The 21,558-nt window shown below is 38.0% G+C and overlaps 1 protein-coding gene across 1 annotated transcript; it reads right to left on the reverse strand.

Annotated features, from left to right (window-relative positions):
* Window positions 1–103: 103 nt before the first annotated feature.
* Window positions 104–14,967, reverse strand: gadl1 (glutamate decarboxylase like 1). The gene is made up of 15 exons (XM_015376437.1): window positions 14,672–14,967; window positions 12,757–12,875; window positions 12,537–12,663; window positions 10,053–10,143; window positions 9,832–9,938; window positions 8,914–9,029; window positions 7,647–7,726; window positions 7,467–7,521; window positions 7,274–7,390; window positions 7,129–7,193; window positions 6,211–6,292; window positions 5,802–6,001; window positions 2,603–2,654; window positions 2,421–2,510; window positions 104–936 (listed from the first exon to the last, which is right to left on the reverse strand). The coding sequence occupies exons 1-15, from the start codon at window positions 14,703–14,705 to the stop codon at window positions 763–765; spliced, it is 1,509 nt and encodes a 502-aa protein (XP_015231923.1). The 5' UTR covers window positions 14,706–14,967; the 3' UTR covers window positions 104–762.
* Window positions 14,968–21,558: the final 6,591 nt, after the last annotated feature.

The raw sequence follows: 21,558 nt of genomic DNA on the forward strand, positions 1-21,558 counted from the left end.
AAAGCCCAAGAAATGCATTGATGAAAAAAATAATAAAATATATGGATTTTCCAAAAAAAAATGAGATCTTCAGAAACGGAAAAATCTGATTAATCTATTTGAGTGTTTAATCGCCCAGCCCTAATCTTAAAGCTCATACCAACAGCCCAATTAGAAATATTTTTACATAGAGAACATTAAAATGTTTAATTTTTAATTAAACAACTGTATATTTTCCTGTGAAGAAAAAAAAAAAAGAAATTGCACACACTTCTGGTTTTTACACAAACTCTTTTCATACTATTTATTTAGTTTCCGACAAATATTTCAGGGGCCCTTGTGGTGCTCCAGATATTGTGATAGAACATGGCAGTTTACTGCCAGACAGTCTCATTTATTTAGGAATGATTGTCGTCTCTCAGACTTTAAGGAAACATGCACACTTTAGTAAGACCAGAATCAGAGTTTCCATAAAAAAAAGAAAGTCTTATTCAAACTACGTATAAATCAGAAAGTGAGAAGCAAATAAATGTTGAGCTCTTACAACACTGTGTAATGTATTGCAGAAACATAATATTTTAACCTCATATCCCATGACATGACATCACAGGTAAAGTGCCACAAGCATGATCTTTTATGTCAAATGGACAGCATTTTAAAAGTAAATTGCAACTCAGACAATTATTAATTCAATGAGATGCAATGCCAAGTTTGGTCCTTGTGCTGCAGATAATTTTTTGTAAACTTATGAAAGATAAGCTTCCCTAAGAAGGCATCAATGGATTACAAGTCCATCCCCAGACTGTGTATCTCATCCAAGACAAAGTCCATGTCTTGCTTGCTGACCTGAGGACTGATCACCACCATCCTGAAGAAGTTGGCTCTGCCGCCGTGGGGCTGGTAGCCCACCATCATGCTGCCTTTCTTCATCATGCGCTCCTTAATAAGGGGAGCCACCTGTACACATAGCGGTAACAAAACATGCGTCATAAAAACTGGCCGTCAATTACAACAAAAACGGCAAAATAAAATCCACAACACCCATCCAAGGTCTACATCAGAGGCTCTCCAGTTTTAAGGTTTAATTCTGATTTCTAGACAAGGGTTAGTCTCTAAAAAGCTTCCGATGAGAAAATCCATCCTTCCATTTTCTTCCGCTTTATCCGGAGCCGGGGAGGCAGCAGTCTAAGCAGAGATCCCCAGACTTCCTGATCAACACACACCTCCTCCAGCAGCCCTGGGGGGACCCAAGACGACGCCACACCAGCAGATCCTTCACATTAAACTTCCTCCACCTCACTAAAGAAATGTCTTCTTCCCACAGCTGTCCATCTTAACAGGATTTCTTCACTGCATCTCATAGCATATGGGGGGCTGTTCGGATGCTGCAAGTAGCCATGTTTCTCCAATATCTGATGCTCACATTCAGCCTGAATGTTTTAGGGATGTAGTTAAGTTTAGCCTAAAATGAGCTACTGTATAGACCTGATCTTAGTAAAGAAATTAAGCAAAGTTTTGTCCGGGTCTAATTTTGTTTGTCTATCATAACTGTAGCAGAATAAGAAACCTCAATGTTCCCAAACAGCAGGGTTTAGAGATGCTGGGATTCTACTTTACTGGGAGTTGTGCGCTGGACTGCAATTTTGGGCATTTAATTCTGTATATAAATATTCTACATGTGTTCAGGTTTAAATCAATTTTGTATGTGTTTAGTAAGAAAGCTTCCAGAGCTAAAAGGGCTGAAACAAAAAGTTCAGTAGGGATTGAGGTCAGATTAATTTACTATTCAGCCTGGATCCAAGGCTGGTTCTTGAGAAAGGATGACTGAGAGCTATAGCTCGTTATCTTATATTGTCTACCCCGAAACCACATTATGCAAGTATTTAAAGGACAATTTATGCTGTTCATTCAGTTTCTTTCAAAAGATCATGAATGCAACAAAGGAGTCAATTGAAACTGGAAGGAAATCAATGTTTTGCTGTCCCTTTTCATAATCACACTGATGTGGTTTAAAGCGATTATTTCTTACTAGGTTAACAATCCAATCAACAGGAACTCAACATTTAAATGGCATTTTATGTGGTGTTTGTTTTGTTTATGTACTGGCCTATTTATTGGGGTAGAGTTCAAGAGCTCTACAGTTGTTTGCACTCACTATATACTCCTCATTCTGTGCTTATATATGCTCTGAGAAGTAGTTTAGCCTTCCTCCTGATTCTATAGATTTAGATTGCTTTGGCTGTTTACTGAACGTAAGTAAACAACTCATAAGTACCTCACACAATAAAAAAGGAACACACCCCTTCAACAACTAAAAGAGGGAACAGTTCTAGTGATTGGATCTAATATATGTAAAGAGCAGAAAATACCAGAAGGAAGCTTTTAAAAAAAAAAAAAATCAGCAGAAGCAAAGATAACCACCATTTAATAACATTACTTACATTGTGCAGTTTTTTCCAGAACTCGGGGCAATCTGGCAAGTCTCTTAGGCTTGGTGGGATGTACCAGAAGCAAACGTTTGCAAATTCCGGCTGCAGAACAACAAAAAAGAAAAAAAAAAAAAAAATTTTAAAACTCCAAGCAAATGCACATTCAACAAATTATTGTTTATGGAAAACCTTACCTCCATCACCAGTTTGAATCCTTCTCTTTTCTTCATTTGTTCTGCAAGATACCTGCAGGAAAAAAAACGTGCACTGAGTGTCAAACAGGAGTGGGTAGTGAGGAAAATGCTGTTTAAAGGCTGAGTTTCAATATACCTAAAACAGGTTTGATGTCATAAGTAGAGCGTTTTAAAAATGGGTGCATCAATAAAAACTTATAACATGTTTTATTTAAAATAAACTAAATATAAAACTTCTTCTGAATAGGTCAAAATGTCTCTTTAGGTTAGTATTCTCAGAGTTCTTTGGTTCTACAGACATTTTAACTGGAATACAAACCCTTTGTTTATAGGCACCTTGCAATGAGGTCTATGAGTAAATGGAAGCTAGAAAAGAGACAAAGCTCCTTCTGTGCCAGCCTGATGGAGTTTTGATAGACCGTATAAACTTTCAGTAGATAACACTATCCCCACCAGAACAGAGACACCTCCTGAATAACCAACCCTGGATCATCAGTAACCCTGAGCTGCTGCTAAATCAGAGAAACAAAAAACAAAAACCTTCAGGGAGGGATACAGGGAACTGATCCTCAATTATCCTGGCAGCATCTCACGGTCAGCAATTGTTTTTATCCTGAAGTGAAGCAGCTGTCCCCTTCAGGAGCACCCTCTGACAATATTGCCAGGAATACGCATTAGAAAAGGCACAGCAGACATGAAGTGTTGTTCAAAAAGACACCAAATAAAAGGCTTAATATTGTCAATGGGGAACATGCAGTCCAAATGCATGTTACCCACACAGTTGATTCCATTTTCAAAACCGAAAAGATGTCTTTAAAAATGTAAAAGATGGACCAAAAACAAAAAAATAAAACTGTCAAATGTATGAGCGGCTGAATGTAATAGCAACCAATGGGAGCTACTGTTTGTTCATCTTTACTAGTCACTAGCTTTGGTAACTCTAACAGGGGATGACAGAACTTCACTTAACCACCCTGACTATATCCCTCCCATTACTCTTCCTTTGTCTGTAGAAAATGAGGGCTTTTAGGGTAATTTTTCGACTGTTGCATTGCAATGATTTCACTGAATTGATGTAGAGTTTCCGTGTCTTTAACTAAAGGTTTGCTGATCAACCAAAATGCCCCCTGTAAAGTTGTGCTCTAACTATCCTGCATTTATCCTCTTGAAATCCTAAAGAATTGTTGTTGATTGCAGTTGTGACTATTAGTTCCTGTAAAGCGGGGAGAATGGCGCCCAGCTTACCGCAACATAACGTCACTGCCGGAAGACGTCAGGAGTGAGGTGTTACTATATTTGGGCAAAAATTGCAGGTCCCTGACTCAGTAATCGCGAAAATTATTGATTTTATTTTTTTACTGATCAACGCTAAATTCATTAAATCACCTGGATGTATTAGTTTTAGGTATAGATAATGATCCATTGATCATTTCTTGCTGATCTGACTTTTTCTTTAAAGAACGACAGAGTGTTTTCAGTAAGAATCTCATGCAGATCTGGTGCAAGAAAGACAGCTACAGAAGATCCATCCTGCCTACAGCTAATGGCAATCATATTAAGTGGTTGACGGCCCATGAGTTACTGCAACATTAAATTTCCCTTTTTGATAAGCAGTTTTAAATTGAAGTCAAGAAGATAGGCAACAGGAAGGATATGTATCTGATTAACTGTCATGTATAAATGTAGCACAAGTTTGTTATTTCTTTTCCATCCATCAATCTTCTTCCGCTAATCCGGGGTCGGGTCGTGGGGGTAGCAGCTTCAGTAGGGAGGCCCAGACGTCCCTCTACCCAGCCACTTGGGCCAGCTCCTCCGGGGGAATCTCAAGGCGCTCCCAGGCCAGCTGAGAAACATAGTCCCTCCAGCGTGTCCTGGGTCTCCCCCTGGGCCTCCTCCCAGTGGGACATGCCTGGAACACCTCACCAGGGAGGCGTCCAGGAGGCATCCTAATCAGTTGCCCGAGCCACCTCAACTGGCTCCTCTCGATGTGGAGGAGCAGCGGCTCTACTCAGAGTCCTCCCTGGATGGTTGAGTTCCTCACCCTATCTCTAAGGGAGAGCCCAGACACTATGGAGAAAACTAATTTCAGCGGCTTGTATCCAGGATCTCGTTCTGTCTGTCACGACCCAAAGCGCAAGACCATAGATGAGGGTAGGAACGTAGATCAACCGATAAATCTAGAGCTTTGCTTTTTGGCTCAGCTCTCTCTTCGCCACAACAGACCGGTACAGTGCACGCTTCACAACAGACGCCGCACCAATGCGCCTATCGATCTCCCGCTCCATCTTCCCCTCATTCGTGAACAAGAGCCCAAGATACTTAAACTCCTCCACTAGGGGCAGTACATCCTCCCCAACCCGGAGAAGGCACTCTACCCTTTTCAGGCTCAAGACCATGGTCTCGGATTTGGAGGCACTGATCCTCATCCTGGCCGCTTCACACTCGGCTGCGAACTGCTCCAGTGAGAGCTGTAGATGACGCCCTGATGAAGCCAACAGAACCACATCATCTGTGAATAACAGAGATGCAATCCTAAGGCCACCAAAACTGATCCCCTCAACACCTTGGCTGCTCCTAGAAATTCTGTCCATAAAAGTTATGAACAGAATAGGTGACAAAGGGCAACCTTGGCGGAGTCCAACCCTCACCGGAACCAAGTCCGACTTACTGCCGGCAATGCGGACCAAGCCCTGACACTGGTCGTACAGAGACCTAACAGCCTTTCTGTTTTAAGTTAAAAGGATTATTATGTCCTGGAATGTGATTGCAGTTGGTCTGTGGAGAGTGATGTTTCTTCTTTCTTCATCTGTTTTGGGTATAACTCTTTATAAAATCAATAAAAATAGGTTGGATAATGCCTGAGCATCCTCTTCAACAGACGGTTTATTCATAACAGTGCCTTCAGTCAGAAGATTCTTTAGTTACTGTAGGACAGACAGCTACAGGAAAGCCTAAAGCCATCAGCATCTACAGCTCTTTAGAGAAAACTGTACAACATAAGTACCATTTAATCTTCTTTAGGTAATAATAGAGAATTACTAAATTGACTTCAGTTAGTCACTACAAATAAAAAAGCTGCAGAATAGTGGCCTTTATAGAAGGCCACTATTCCATTAGGATAATTCATATCCGGAGGCAACTAGATTTAACCTCCTGTTACTAAGGGTTATCTGAAGCTAATGTGTTTCCCTAAACGGACCTGGCCATGACAAGAGCTCTGTCCACCCTGTGCTCCAGCTCTCTGGTTCCCAAAGCCTTCCACATTAGCCAGAATTTGAAGGCGTCTGGCTTCCTGCTGCACTGCACCGACTTGTCACCAGTGTCGTAGCTCAGGTCGTAGAACTTGTCCTGCTGAAAGAGGTAGGAAGCCCGTGCAGAATGGCAGTGCTGTAGGAGACGCTAAAGAAAGAGAGCAGTGCTGTGTCATTTTTTTTCCTGAGGTTGCATTTACCAGATTTAAGTACCTGTGTGTCTTATAGAATTTAAACAACAATAAAATAATCCACATTGGTTTCCACAAAGACAGAGGAATTACTTAAACATAGTTTTTAACGTATAGAGATTTCAATTTCTGAGAAATAATCAGAAGATCAAAGAGCCGTTCTTACAGTTTTGTCTCTGACCAAGAAAGCTGAGCACTGCAGACAAGCCATCAGCATCTTATGGGGGTTCCAGGCAACAGAGTTGACTCTTAAAGAAAAAAAAGACACATTGCACACAATCTTGCTATGACAGGAAACACCTTTCTTTGCTCCAATCTGATAATTTTCACTCAAATTTACATTCATGCCTTTACAACTACAACCATAACAAGTTTCATACTGATTTATGAGGAACACAAGACTCATACTTTAATGCATAACAAGCTGCATTGAACCAGTCTGGCAGACTTTTACTGACAGGCAGCAAACTTCTCCTTCTTGAGCCCTGACATTTTAACAATGTTTAAATTGTAAACAGATTTGCAAAAGAAACTTCTTTTTTATGTTGAAATTTTAATAATGAGGTACTGGAAATGAAATCTGCCAGTTTCTGAGTCTTTCTGATGGTCATGATCATAGGGAGTTTTAAGGTTGTTTTTTTTAGCGTTTTGCTAATTCCTAAGTTCATTTTATGTTATAAATAATATTTCTTCCCTGTATTTCTATCCATCTCCTAATAATTACTCTCCCTTTATCAGTTTCAGCTGTTCCTCCTATCCACACCTTCCTCTGTACATAAACTCTTGTTTTTATTGCTCATCACTGGTTTCTTCCGTTCCTCCTCATTGTGTGCTTGCTCCTCCTACCTGTGCATCTTTACTTTGATTCTCTTAAGTTCCTTGTTTATAATTCATTTTGGTACTACCAACTAGTTCTGCTACAACGTCACTAATCACAACACTGACCGTAAGTTAAATGTCAGCATATGTTTGGTTTTAGATTGTGGTTTTTGGACTAATTAATTGTACTTCCTACAAATGAAAATGAGATAACAGGGCAAACGTTCTTGGTCTGAAGCTTAAACAGCAATGCTGGGGGAGTTACCTCTGAATGCCCTTCATTAGGTGCTTGTGCTTATTGGACAGGATCACTGCTCCTCCCCAACATGCCTGTTGATGACAAAAAAACTAAATGAATGTCTGGTGATGGCATGGTTATGTCATATGAATGAATAAATTCCTTGACTTACATCCACATGAAGCCACAGTTTGTATTTCTCGCAGATGTCTGCGATTTCGTCAATGGGGTCAAATGCACCAAGTACAGTGGTCCCCGCTGTGGCGTTTACCATAAAGGGAACAGCACCCTAAATTTAAACAGACATTTTGATTCAGTTTCTTGCCCAATTGTTTCCTGTACGTTTCTGTTAAAATAAATCTCACCTCATTTTTAGCAGACTTGATTTGCTCCTCGAGAGCAGAAGGAATCATCTTTCCTCTAAAAGACACAGAAAATTTCAGATTTTCATCATAAAATAACAAAAAAAATTTGATTAAAATTGCTAAAAGGTTAATTCGACTACCCTGGTTTCATGATGTTATTTAATTTGTGTGGCGATTTACCTCTTATCAGCTGGGACCACAATTACATTCTTTGTTCCAATTCCCATTAAAGCCGCAGCTTTTGAGATGGAGTAATGGCACTGAAAATAATCACAAAAGAAATGTTACCTAATAATGAATAAACTTAAGTCTATTCAGTCAAATGGTCCATTTCATTAAAAAAAATCTGGTTGATTTCTAAAGTTTCTTGACTGTTTCGGCCTTTGCTTTTTAACATCACTGTCAATTACCCCATTTACACTACCCTTGAAAAACCGATCCATACAGAGACTAGTCCGAGCTCGGATCAGTTAACCAGGCCGAGCTCGGTTCTGACGACCGTTTACAAATCACGCCATCTCGGTTCCTTGACTCCTCGCCTCCTAGTGACGATCTGCGGTATTACTGCCAGTATTGAAGGAGGAAATCAAGCAGTTGGTGGCGGTAATGCACCAAAAGTTGTTTGCCAACCACCATAAAACACAAGAAGAGGACGAAGAAGGAGGGAATCAAGCAAATCAAAATGGCGGCACCCGTCACATTCAGAAAGTTATGCTTGATTATTATTGCTGTACTTTGGTGTTTGCAGAGGGTCAGGTGAAGACGGCAACATTTCGTGGATGTTTATAGTTGTTGTTCTTCTTCTTCTGTTTTGTGTTGGTTGGCAAACAACTTCCGGAGGGGCATTACCGCCAACTACTGGAATGGAGTGTGAATCGCGATGTGCAGCTAGACAGAGATGACACGTTCTGCTCATGCGCTCTTGTTATCAGAGAACCGAGCCAGGGAAAAACCAAGCCGAGCCCACCGCTGGAACTGGTCTGCAGTTAGCTCGGTTCGGTTGTGTCTAGCTCGGTTCAGTTCAGTTTGCTTTCCATTTACACACCATAAGTTATCTCAGTTGCTGAGCTCGGACCGGTCTCGGCACGGTTTTTCAAGGGTAGTGTAAATGGAGTAATAATGACACCACAGATTTTTTTTTTTTTTTCGCACATAAAACTCAGACATATGAAAAACAAAGTTAGACGTTCTTATAAATTTAAAAATAGGAAACACTTGCGAAAGATATATTAACACCCTTAGAAGAAAAAATGTGTACAGAAAGTACAGCGAGTGCTAGTCAAGTCTGAAACAAGTTGATGGTCTGTTTGACAGCCACCAGAGACGTTTGCACATGTATTTGATTATGTATATCGATGGTTTGGAGCCACGTAGGTCTTTAAACTTCAAAAAAGCAGTTTTCTTTTTCTGCTAGGATGTATAAGGGAGACATTATGTAGTACCGTACCTCTTGTGACGTGAACACCACCAGTCGGGGAGCTGCAGAGTTGCCATGCTCTTTGATTTCAGGAAAGCAACGGTACCGGGCTAGGTTCATTGCGTACATGTTGGACATCGACCCACCTTAAAGGGATTATCGCAGACAACATGTGATGCATTAGGACATCCGGTTCATTCTGCTGCAAAAAGAAATCCTAGCCACTTCTTGCTATTAACAAAGCTAATAAATGAAAAAGTATAATAAACACAGATCATTTCTACACTGTAGGAATCAAAAGGCTTTGATAAACAATATTCCAACTTTTATGTTTCTACAAAAAATAATGTGGCCATGGTGATGATGTAAAAAAAAAAAGGGAGTCTTTTGAGAGATTTTTCCTGTTTTCTCAGACTTTTTTCATATTTTTAGACTTTTCCAGAGACAACCTCAGTAAACCTAACAATATAAACATGTTTCTCCATTGCTGTTTTCATATAGTAATGAAATAAATCTTCCCAAACCAGCCTACCATGTTGTGAAACAGTAATACAAATAGTCCCTCTTTTGATAAGTCTGAAGTTCACATTTTTTTGGAAACAAAGTTTAAATTTAATCGCTACAGCAATGCTAATTTCTACCTGATAGACCTAAGTAGATAACATGATGGAGAAATATTTCAAAAAGGAAAACAGGTATGAACATATAAAAATAAATTCAACAACAAGTTGAGAAGTTTGAAAACCATTTTAAGGCTTTGGGATTTCAGCAAACCATAGTCAGTATTGTTAGCATCATTTCACCGCTAAGTTGGGGCCCCATCATGATACTATCAATTTAGGACGAATACCATTAATACATACAGACAATTAGAAAGAAAACACAAAACAAAGCATAAATTAAGGTTAACTTTTCTGTTGGGATCCATTTCTCAAAATAAACATATACCTGCATTAAATATGCCATCTCCTTCCTCCCAGCCAAGAACCTGTATAATCTTCCTCAGCACAGCATCTTCCATCAGGGTGAAGACTGGAGAGACCTCATACGTATACCTGTTTAAAATGGAACATTTTCACATTGGCATCATTTTTGCAAAATGCAAAATAGATCAACATAAAATCTTAAAATCTTTTTTTTTTAAATCCCATTTTACTGATGTTACTCACACGCTTGGTTTCAGGGCCTCTGTGATGAAGCTTGCCGCCATGGAGTAAGGCTCCAATCCCGCATACAGCTGGTTAAAGAAATGAGGGTGGGCTGGAAATTGCACACAGATTGGTTTATTGGAGCAACAGTAGGAGCTTCTCATTTATCATCAGACAGTGAGCTCACACAGCAACAATAACGCATAAATACAAGGAGCATGTGGGATATCCTAATATCCATAAACACTTATGATGTCTTGTTATTGCTGCCAATAACTCATGTGCTGTATTTCATGTTCTAGCCTTAAAAACTAACTCAGCTTAGCTGTTTGGCTATGACATTATTTACCGTAATTTTCGGACTACAAGCCGCGACTTTTCCCCCCATTTTTCGACCTTGCGGCTTATATAACAATGCGGCTTATCTATGGACTTTTACAGCTAACGCCACTAAGGTAATACCTAGGGATGGGGATCGTTAATATTTATTGATATCGATACCTTTATCGATACTCCTTATCGATCCGAGTCTTTATCGATACCACTATCGATACTTTTCTGTTATTTGGTGGAAAGACGATGCAACAAAATTTTTTTAACAGAACTGGTATTGCTTTTATTGCTTATCAAGTGAGCATAACAAAAACGTTTCTAGCCCTCAATAAACATGGCTAATGTAATAGGCCACTTCGAAATGACATAAAACTAACTAGAATATATTTTCACAATTGTTGGTTAATGTATTGTCTACTGTCCCTTTTCATCATGTTTTTAGTGATTAGGAAAATATTTAGCAAATAAATAATTGTATTTTAAATTAAATGTAATTTTTAATAAATGTTGGCATCAGTAGTTTAATTATATATAGAGCAATATACAACTGTATTACTCATGTTTCTCGCCATAAACAAAATTTCCCGTTTTCTTTACGTTACACTTGAACGCATCATGATAACCTAATTGTCGTTTTACTGAGCCAATTTAACACATCATCACGCAGCACGTCTGAAACTTTATTTACTTTTCAAGCTAACTAGCTTGTATGCTTCCGATTACAAGACGGATTTCACAATTACTATTTTTAACTGACCGGACAAGCTACAAAGTCTGTGTGCACTTACCAGTGGTACTCTGAGTGGATGATTAAGACGTGGTGCGGCGGCAGCAGCAGCAGGAGGAGGAGGAGTCTTTTCCGTTCAGCCATCCTCGAGTCGCGAGCAAAGTTAAGTGCCAGACTTCACTTGTTTTACTTTTAATATCTGTTTGCTTACAATTTCATTCCAAAACATTGGTGGACACGCTGCAGTGATTGGATTGATTAGATTTAAATGCTGTGACGCGACTCGAGGGACACACAATTATGTTACAGGACCTCCGGGAGAAAAAAAAAAAAAACGACCAGACTCGATAGTGGTATCGATAAGCCCAAACGTTATTGATTTTCGGGTTTTGAAAAAAGTGGAACCGGGTCCTTGATGGAACCGGGTTTCGATCCCCATCCCTAGTAATACCTAAATCTATGGATTTTACCATCCACCACTGACGTCACATTTGCTTCAACACACAAGTATGGTAGCCGCGCGCGGGAATGCAGAGGTCCTCCGGAAGCAGACTTCTACCGCGAGTGGTACGAGACAGAAAGACATCGAGAAAGACGGACATTGCGAGCGCAAGACAGTTTGTGTGTAAACATAAAAAACCTGCAGCTTATAGTTCGGTGCAGCTTGTATGTGTACAAATCATGCAATTTAGCTTCTGCTGCTTATATTCAGGTGTGGCTTATAGTCCGAAAATTACGGTATAGGGAATGTTACTTCCATACCGAGTGACAAATGAGAATGAATTCTAGTTAATTTTACAGTAAATGTATTACTTAGTCTTTTACATTTGTACATGAGATTTGGAAACCTATTAATTTCTGAGAAATTCCCAGCAGGCTGTCAGAGATTACCTGATATACAACAGCTATGCCACGTAATTAGAGGCTTGATAAATGGAATGTGAGACACCTTTTATTTATTTTTCTATTTAAAGTCTTTTCAAATCCAGTTTGAGATTTTCATAACATAATAAAAATATTACCAGGCATGTAGCATATAATAGTTTGAGTTCTACACTTCTTTTATTTTTATTCGTTTGAAAAGGCTCATAACTTATGTGTGGAGATTAGTTTGTGCAGAAAATAAAATGATGTGCTAAAATAAAAGACTCCAACCATGTTTAGAGTGGTTAAATTGGGATCATTTCTAATCTTTTAGGAGTTAACATAAATCTCACAGTGTTTAAAGAGACAAGAGACTTCTAAATATATTTAAACCACCTTCAAGTGGAAATCTTAAATTAAAAAATGAATTTATGTTTGTTGACCGAGTGAAATTATATCACCCTATATCATGGCCCATTGAAGCCTAATCCACATAGAGGTAACAGGCCCATTTCATTAGAGGTATAACCTACTAATATTCATCTGATGCTTCAAACCTAACTCATTAAATTCAGACTTACTGGTTTTGACACTGTATCTGATGGCATCCCGGCATCGCTGCAGGATCCTCGTCTCAGACTCGCCATCCTCTCTCAGCTCCAGGTCCAGGAGATCCTTTAGCTCCTCAGGAGAGCGCCACTCACAAACCTGTTATGTGGCGACCGCAGTCTCTATCAAGGTGTAATCAGGTAAAAAAATAAAGCTCTGCTAAATCTAAAACAAAGATATCACATTGCTTACCTTTTGTCTGACATCGACGGCCTTCTTCACCGCATCTTCTAAAATTATAGCCATGGATTTTTGCAAGAAACTTTCAGCAGCAGCAACATCCAGCGACGTGTCATCCAGGACACCATTTTCTATAATTATAGGGGAATAATTCTAGTGGTTGTGGATACTTAAAACAAAAAAAAAAATAAAACAACTTTGGAAAAATATGCAAGCACAGAAATCTGTGCATGCAAACTTTTATGGCCGCCCACAGCCATATAAGTGCATGCACAAAACTCATGCTAGTTTTATGGCTGCCCACAGCATGACCACATGTCGACTGAATTTTTCATCCATTTTTTGGTATCTCTTTTTATACTTATTGTTATACTACTGCTTTTTGTGTAGTTTTGAACTAAATTTATTCCATAGTATAAAAAAGTATAAAAGTATTTCAATCAATATATTTTTTTTTGCCGTTAGTTTTGGAAATATTCATACATGATGCGTGTCTGTGTGTGTCACCTTTGCCCTCATTTTAGCCGTTTTACAGCAAACCAGCAACTAAAGCTATCAATAGATTTATTAAGTGATTACTCTAGAGATTATACACTTTATAAATGAACGTGCCTCAATAAGCAGCTGTTTGAACAAAATAATTAAGACTAAAAGTAAATTGGCTAAAACATGAAAAAAAATAATTTAATTGCTTAGAAATGGCTCTTGTGGATTTCTGGATTTTTTTTTTTTTTTTAAGACATCCAAGGCTTTTGATCTGGTATGAAATAAATGCTTAGTAAGTTTAAGCTTAACTGCTTCCGTAGGTCGTTCCTTTCATTAGTGGCATATATTAGAGTCTCTATACTAAAGTTAAGACTGCAAGTATTTTTTATTTATTAATTAGCAAATTATTCAGGTGATTACTTTAACTAAATAGAATCAGATAACAAAAAGGTTCTTTCTGTGTAGAATTTGAATTAACAAAAGCTAAAATTTTGCCACCTGATTAGTTCCAATAGAGGATGTTTAATTACTGACAATTTTTTAGTTTTTTTCCTTCAATGCCAACTGTACATATTTCTTGTACAGTTTCAGCCTAATAGGCTCTATGCACAACTCCACCACTTCCTGAACTTCAGGAGGCTCCTTTGCTTTCTGTCTTTCATGATTGGATGCACTGTTTAATCCAAGTGCGTATGACCTAAGTAACTGGCCTGACACACCTGGATTAATCAGTTCGTCCAGTAATGAAAGACAGGAAACAAAGGAGCTACCTTAAATTCAGGAAGTAATGGAGCTGTGCATAGAGCCCATTTGTCCAGTAAATGGCATTTTGTACAGTTTGCATACTCCTGTTAACAATTGTTTGATTAGTAATTGGCAGACGACCATTATGACTCACTATGATTCTTGCAGCCTCAAGTAAAAAATAAACATTTCCCAACTTCTCTGGCATGTCTCATTAAAATACATCTTATTGCATGAATAGTATTTTGCACAAGAAATTAGAGGCCAGTGAAACTGACTCTACTTTTTTAAGTCAGGGGAGCCCATAACCAGTCCTTGAGGGCCTATCTTGCAGGTTTTACAGCAGTGGTTTCAAATTCAAATCTTCTGGGGTCAATGCCCTGCAACTTTTAGATGTGTACCCCTACATTCCTTAATCCAGCATGTGGTTCAGCTCCAAAAAGCTCTGCTAATCAGTTAAAATATATACCAGGTGTGTTGCAGCTGATGAATAAAAACAAAACAAAAAAACTGCAGGACACTGAAACTGGAACACATACGTTGCACAACATTCTTTTAATAAACTTGATCCAGATAACTGCAAACCTGCTGATCAACCATCAATAGATTTAAGGTGAGTTGTCATGCTAAAACATGCAGAAACTCTTCCTTTATTTTGCAACATTATCCAAAATAAATATAGTAACAAAAGCCTTACCTTTGATTTGTATTTCTGTGTTGGAAGCCATCATTATTGTAGTTGTATTCGTGCTGCTGGTCACTGATGAGATATATATACATGCGTGTATGGTTATCTATAGGATTGATTGAGCGATAAACTGGCTCAGTGTGTGAAAGCTTCAGTAAGTTTCCAGTGGACATGACGGGACCGAGCGGAAAATTCCACAAGTGATGCTGTCCTGCTGGTAACAACCAATCATCTTTCTCTCCTCGTATTACAGCAGTTTTGCCAGCTGTCTCTAGCTTTTCATTGGACGGCGCCGTTATCGGTCACAGACGCACGAGCGACAGCGTGTAATCTAGGTTTACTGTAATAATTGGAGCCCACAGTAGCGCGTGGAGTTTTAAAAGCTTACATGTGAACCTGGGGTCAGTTCAAAAGCATGGATAGTAGGGGAGGGAGGGGTGAATCAGTTCACAGGGGATGATAAAGCCATTGGCGGTTCTAGACAAGGCCTAACAGGGGCCAGTGCCCCTGTTGGGCCCTGTGTTGCCGACTCCTCAGTAAGGAAAGTTGCTATTGGCTGTGCAAGAAGTCGCTGAATGACGTCATTGCCTAATTCTCGTCCTTTTTTTTTTTTACTTTTGCTTTTCCCCTTTTGGTCCACTAAGGAGCTTAAAAATCATGGTAAAACATGAACATTTTGAACCATAATTTTTTTTACATTACATTAACAATCTAAATGGAACAAAAAAAGACTACAAAGAATCAATGACAATGTGAGCAAATAATGGAAATTATTGTTTTTTTTTTTTAAACTAATAAGATTTCCCTCGACACATACAGGCTGTGCTTGCCTGCTCGCAGAAAGAGTGGGTCATCGTCATGTTCTCTATGGCAGGTTCAGCACCTGAGGGAGCTGACTCCAGCTTGATCAACCTGCGCCGTCAATCCCGGCGCATGCGCGCGGTTCATTTGCAGTCTGGATGCTGAGGGTAAACATGCTGTGGCTCTGACTGCTGCCAGAGAGGGACTCCTGCGGGAGAACGGGGTCGGGACGCAGGAGGCGCCAGGGCAGACACCAGAAAAGTTGCTAGATTTGTCGCTAGTCGCTTTTTTGAAAAAGGGTCGCAAGAGGGGAAAAGTCTCTAAATATAGCGACAAAGTCGCTGAGTTGGCAACACTGTGTAGGTCATGTCCTGCAGAGGCATAGCCAGAAAATTTCTATGAGGGTGGCCAGACAATAACTAATGTACACTGAGGGGTGACCAAAAGCAGATAGGCACCAAAACCTCAGGGTCAATCTACACTGTTCCAACAGGAAAATTAACAAGCAAAACATCCATATTTTCTAAATAAAGACAAACTATACTTTCCCACAGCCTTTGCTAACAAATAGTCGAATATATTCAAACATCCGTGCTTTCTAGATAAAAGGTATAGTGGATAAAATTCTTTCAGGTTTGAGTTTTGGGTGAACATCTTTTCCATTGTCATTACTTACCTATTTTTATCAGTAATCATTCTGCATAAAATTGATATTTACAAGTACTAATATCTACATAAATTGATTATTTAACAAGTTTTTATTAAAATATTTATCTTTTATGATTTCACTGAAGACTCCTAGATGACTTGCAGAGAAACATCATTTTCTCTTTACTCCATAAAACACAAGATCTGTTTCTACTTGAATTCTGTACTTATCATCTTTAATGTAAATATATTGATGTGCATAGTAAACCAGATGGATTTTGTTGTCAAGTAATTGTTAATATATGAAAAATCAAAATGTTTTGAAAATTCCACTTGAGACTATTACTGCTGCCACCATCTGTATTAGAGAGAAATAATGGTAGGGGTGGCCAATGATTGGCTGAGGGTGGCCATGTCCCCCCATTTAGCTCCGTCCCTGATGTCCTGGCCCCTGTTATGGCCCCATGTACCGAAGACATAATACTAAAAGAAACTGTAATAAAGATATTCGCTGGAACAGACATGGTAACTGATAGGTCCTTTGGATCTATTTCAGTTTTTTTCTTTAAAATATTCTGTTTTATTAGTTATTTAAAAACAATAAGGTGATAGCTTCAGTGGTATTGAGATAGGATACCAGTTTTCATCTGCAAAATGTTTTTTTCAAAACAAACAACAACAAAAAAAATACTCAAATTTTTACAGTTGAATTTATCAGTTTTTCTCGAGTTCTAATTCGGATTTTATAGTAAACTGTAATTTTAACTTAAATTTCGAAATATGTAAAATTCCTAAATTATGAATGTATATTGACCCGATATTTCAAAAAATAACATTATTTGATCTTTTAGATATTTATATGCTAAGGGATTTTTATTTTGATTTTAACAATAATCCAAATTAACATTTTCAATCCAGAAATAAATATTTTCAGTTGGAAGACATATCATTTTAATTAAACCTAATTGAATGGAAATTTCACTTCATGCAGCAATCTTAATGTATTTGAATACCTTGCCCTGTTTTATGCTTCAGGGTTTTCTGTGCCCCCATGAAAACATGCTGGGACCCCGCCCCAGCCCCCTGGAACATTTGGCCTAGAACCGCCACTGGATGAAGCTGCGTTAGCAGTTAGACTTAGACAACTTTTATTGTCATTTTGTATAAACAGAGTGTATACAAACCAACATTTTGTTTGGTACAGCTTTTCAGACAGAAAATGAACATTTCCCTTTCTTAAAGTTTAGCAGTGATTAAATGTAAACAGTGTGGGAGAAAAAAAACATGGTGCAAAAAAAAACACATTGATATGGAATTTCAGAGCATTAATATGTATGGTGAAAATATGCAGTATTTTTGGTTTGATGTTATAGGTCTGATATAGAGTCTGTGACATGATGTAAAGTTTTTTTTTTTTTTTTTTTTTTTTACAGTTCAGCTGACTGATGATTTTATAAGGGACAGGGTGGGAGCTAGAAGGGGGGGCAGGGGGGGCCATGACCACCCCTCCAGCCAATCATTGGCCACCCCTGTGGCCACTCCTACCATTTTCCCCTCTAATTCAGATGGTGGCAGCAGTAATACACTCAAGTGGAATGTTCTGATTTATTTAACATTTTAATTTTCTATATGTAAACAATTAGCTGATAACAAAAACACTGTGGTTAATTATGCACATCAATATACTAACATTATAGATAAATACAGAATTCATGCTTTTTTCAGAACTAGATTTTGTCTTATATAAGAGAAAATTATGTCTCTGCAAGTCATCTAGGTGTCTTCACAGAGATAAATAACTACTTTAATAATAATCCATTTAATGTAGATATTAGTACATGTAAATATTAATCTTATGCAGAATGATTATTAATAAAAGTAGGTAAGTAATGACAATGAATAAGATGTTTGCCCCAGAACTCAAAACTGAAAGAATTTTGTCCACTACACCTTTAATTTTGAAAGAATGGATGTTTAAATATATTCACCTATTTGTTAGCAAATGCTGTAGGAAAGTATAGTTTGTCTTTATTTAGAAAATATTAATGTTGTGATTGTTCATTTTCCTGTTGGAACAGTAGATTTCTTCCACCCCTCAGTGTACATTGGTTATTGCCTTGACACCCTAATAAAAATGTTCTGGCTACGCCTCTGATAAGGGAGACAAGTTTCTGGGTTTAAGCAGCCAGAATGGAAATTTCCCTGTTTGGACATAATTTTGTAGCTAATCTAGAAGACAAATTGGAACTGGTTTCTCTGGAATGGGGGTCACATGCGTCTATAAGTGTCTCTCCCAATAAAAAGTAAACTATTTAATGATTCAATTCAAAGTTAAGTCTCTCTATTAAAAACCTAGAAATCAGTTTCTCAGAAAATTGCAATAAACTATTACATAAGGACAGACAAAGATAGGCAGGCATGAGGCTATCTGTGTGAGCATACTCCCCAGAAGGTTTTCCTCAGCCAATAAGGAAGTAGCTGATGCTGTTCAACAGACCGCCCTCTAAACATTTGCCCCACCCCTTTTACTTGTTCACATTTCCAGACAGGAATATGTAGACCTAAATCTTATCACAATATGTTGTGTCTATCATGATAATGATACAAGTTAGAATACAAAATACTTTTCATTACTTCTTTAGTCTTTCTTCTCCAACTGAATGGCTGTGACTGCATGCTACACCAATCAAAGCACCATAAAGACAAATACTGCCCTTGAAAAATAGTCAAATATGAAATATGCATATAAATATAAATTTATATCACTAAACCCCCTGATGGAAAAATAGAAAGGAAAGTCCTGACAATCCACCCATATTTTAAGGTTTCAGACGTCATCCCCTTTAATTTACCATTTAGATGATAAATCAAAATTATGATCATGATTAGGAATTTATCAAAACAATGATAAACGATATGATAAATGCCCACCCTTATGGCGGACCAATGTTGAGATGGAAGAAGACCAAGCAGTTGAAAATCTGTTAGGCAAGAAAAAGATAACTGGAATATATTAGCACAGTGAGCCAGAGATGGCAATGGGTTTCGAACTGACAACCTCAGAATTCCAAGCTTTTTGCGTTAACCACTAGGCCACCAATCCCCTTCTCACATTGAGAGATTTCACTCTCTGCATTTAACCCATCCCCTCGGGGAGCAGTGGGCTGCCACTGTGTGGCACCCGAGGAGCAATCAGTGGTTAAGGGTTTTGCTCAGGAACCCAGAGTGGAGGCTGTGGGGATCAAAATCCTCAACAACACCTTTAAGTCTGTGCTTTGATTGAGATCTGGGCTTTCCAGTTCTTTATTCTCAGCCAGTGCTTGGTGTGTTTATTGGTTTGTTGTTGTGTTGAAGGGTTAATTTCTGCTTTCTTTTAACAGATGGTCTCACTTTTTTTTTTGTGTACCTGCTGATAGAAATTAGAATTAGATTCAATCAGCATGACACATCCTCCTCCATGCTTTACAGTTCAGAAAAGGGAATTTTTCTTATGCTGTATTTGGTGTGTAACAGACGTCTTTAGCTATAGTTTCTAAATTATTGAACATTCTTCCCACAACACCGTCAATTCTTCTATATTCTTACTGGTAAAACTAATTTTAAGAAACATTTGAGACATTCAGTCCTTCAGCACATTCTGTTTTTAACCTCTGTAGCAAAAGTCAGTTGCATGTCGGTGCTCCCTTTCACACATTTCAACTTCTTTCAGCTGTGCAACATTTATTTCAACAGCATTTAATCAATGTTGTTTTTACAAAAGTATTAATTTACATAAAAGAAAAGTATGTCACAAGCACTTTAAAGTATTATACACAGTTTATGTGTATACTATGAACTATGTTTTTTGTGATTTACTTAATCTCTAAAATACACCAAGAGAGAATGTAAATTAAACTCTTAAAGTAAACTGTGTCAAAGCACCAATAATATAGCTTTGAAGATAAGAAGTTTCCTCAGAGTCTATGTTTGATTGGCAGAAGTTAAGCGACCACATGCCTCAGGTTTAGTTACACATTAGAGGAGAGTAAATGGATTTGTCACAGGATCAGAACAGCACCTAACACTGGATTTTGCTTCATCTGACTGGACATTGCTTTTAAAAATGTAGGAGAACAGAATAGAATAAAAATGGGAGAAAGAAAACCTAATGAGGGTGATATTTTTTAGTTAAACAAATCAGAGAAATGCAAAATTAAAAAGCCATTTAAATCTTGCTGGGACAAACCTTGGCTTAGCTTGAGCTCACTGTATCTAGTTTCCACCAAGATAAGAACCTCCTGGAGTCCCTGCTTGTGTGGAGCAGGCCTTATTTTTTTTCTAAATTCCAGGGTCATTGCAAAACAGCATTTTCAGAGAACTGTTTGTGCACGTTGTACATATAATAGCAGTTAAGTTTTTAAACAAAATATTTTAATTGGATTAGATTTAAGTGAAAGCAAAGACACTTTATCAGTTTTCCGGAAAAAAAAAAAATATTTTTCTTTTTCTAGGTAAGACATTTCTCAGATTTCTTATATTTCTTTTCATACAGTAGACAAGGTGCCATAATCAAGGTTTTTATATTTTACAAAGTTTTAGATGAAACAAAAAAAAAAACATAATAAACTCTAAGCCCAAAGCAGATATAAAAGAAAGAACTGATCTCTCATTACATCCACTTCATCATTTGCAGTGGGTTTTTTCTTTACCAAGACACTGTAAAGTCCCATTTAGGTGTTTTAGAGCATATAAGACATTGCAATTTAGACAAAAACAAAAGCCATAACTCTCCTGGTGCTATTCAGGAATTTGTTCAGCTGAGAATTCAATTTGCCAACAATATTTTACAATATCTATGTAATAAGCATTTTTTAGGCACCAATCGTGCCATTTTACCCTGCTCGTAAAATAAAAGTAGGCATTCTTCTATTAATAGTTGAAGGTCTCTGCAAAAAATATGTAATCCTGCAGAGCTCTATGAGCCAATGAATGAAGCTGATAGGGCCTTGAAAGTTCTGTAAATTGATTTTCTGCTTCTCATAAATGCTGTTTAAAAATATATTTTGAGGGGAAAAAAAGAGTGAACCTAGGTCCAATTTATAGAAAAAAAAAATACCAATATGTTTTACGTTGATCCAGAAGGCCTTTTATTGAACATCTGTCTGTCTGTCCGTCTGTCTACCTATCTGCAGACCATAGCGGAACAAAAACAGTGGAACAAAAACACAAGCCATTTTATTTTGAAGTTGCTCGTTTCAGGGTACAAGCTAAAAACAACGCCTAAAGACAAGAAACAATGCAGTTTTCTTTGACCATTCCTCTTCTCGGGCCCTATAGTTTGCTTCAACCAGGTCCTCCTCTCATTTTCTAAAACCATATTAATACCAGGAATGAACCTTGTTTGAGTAAATGGTGCATAATCATCCAATCACGTAAGCTTACAGACAGAAAACTGGCTTCTGAATCTG

This window comes from Cyprinodon variegatus, unplaced genomic scaffold (assembly GCF_000732505.1).
Source record: "Cyprinodon variegatus isolate N-32 unplaced genomic scaffold, C_variegatus-1.0 Scaffold134, whole genome shotgun sequence".
NCBI classification, from domain to species: Eukaryota; Metazoa; Chordata; class Actinopteri; order Cyprinodontiformes; family Cyprinodontidae; genus Cyprinodon; species Cyprinodon variegatus.

What these genes read in the sequence shown, in the direction of transcription:
- gadl1 (XM_015376437.1), bottom strand. Translation starts at nt 14,705, where the DNA reads ATGATGGCTTCCAACACAGAAATACAAATCAAAG. An exon ending in TCAAGTCTGCTAAAAATGAG is followed by an intron (nt 7,391 to 7,466) that starts GTGAGATTTATT and finishes GTTTAAATTTAG; the next exon opens with GGTGCTGTTCCCTTTATGGT. An exon ending in GATTCAAACTGGTGATGGAG is followed by an intron (nt 2,511 to 2,602) that starts GTAAGGTTTTCC and finishes GTTGTTCTGCAG; the next exon opens with CCGGAATTTGCAAACGTTTG.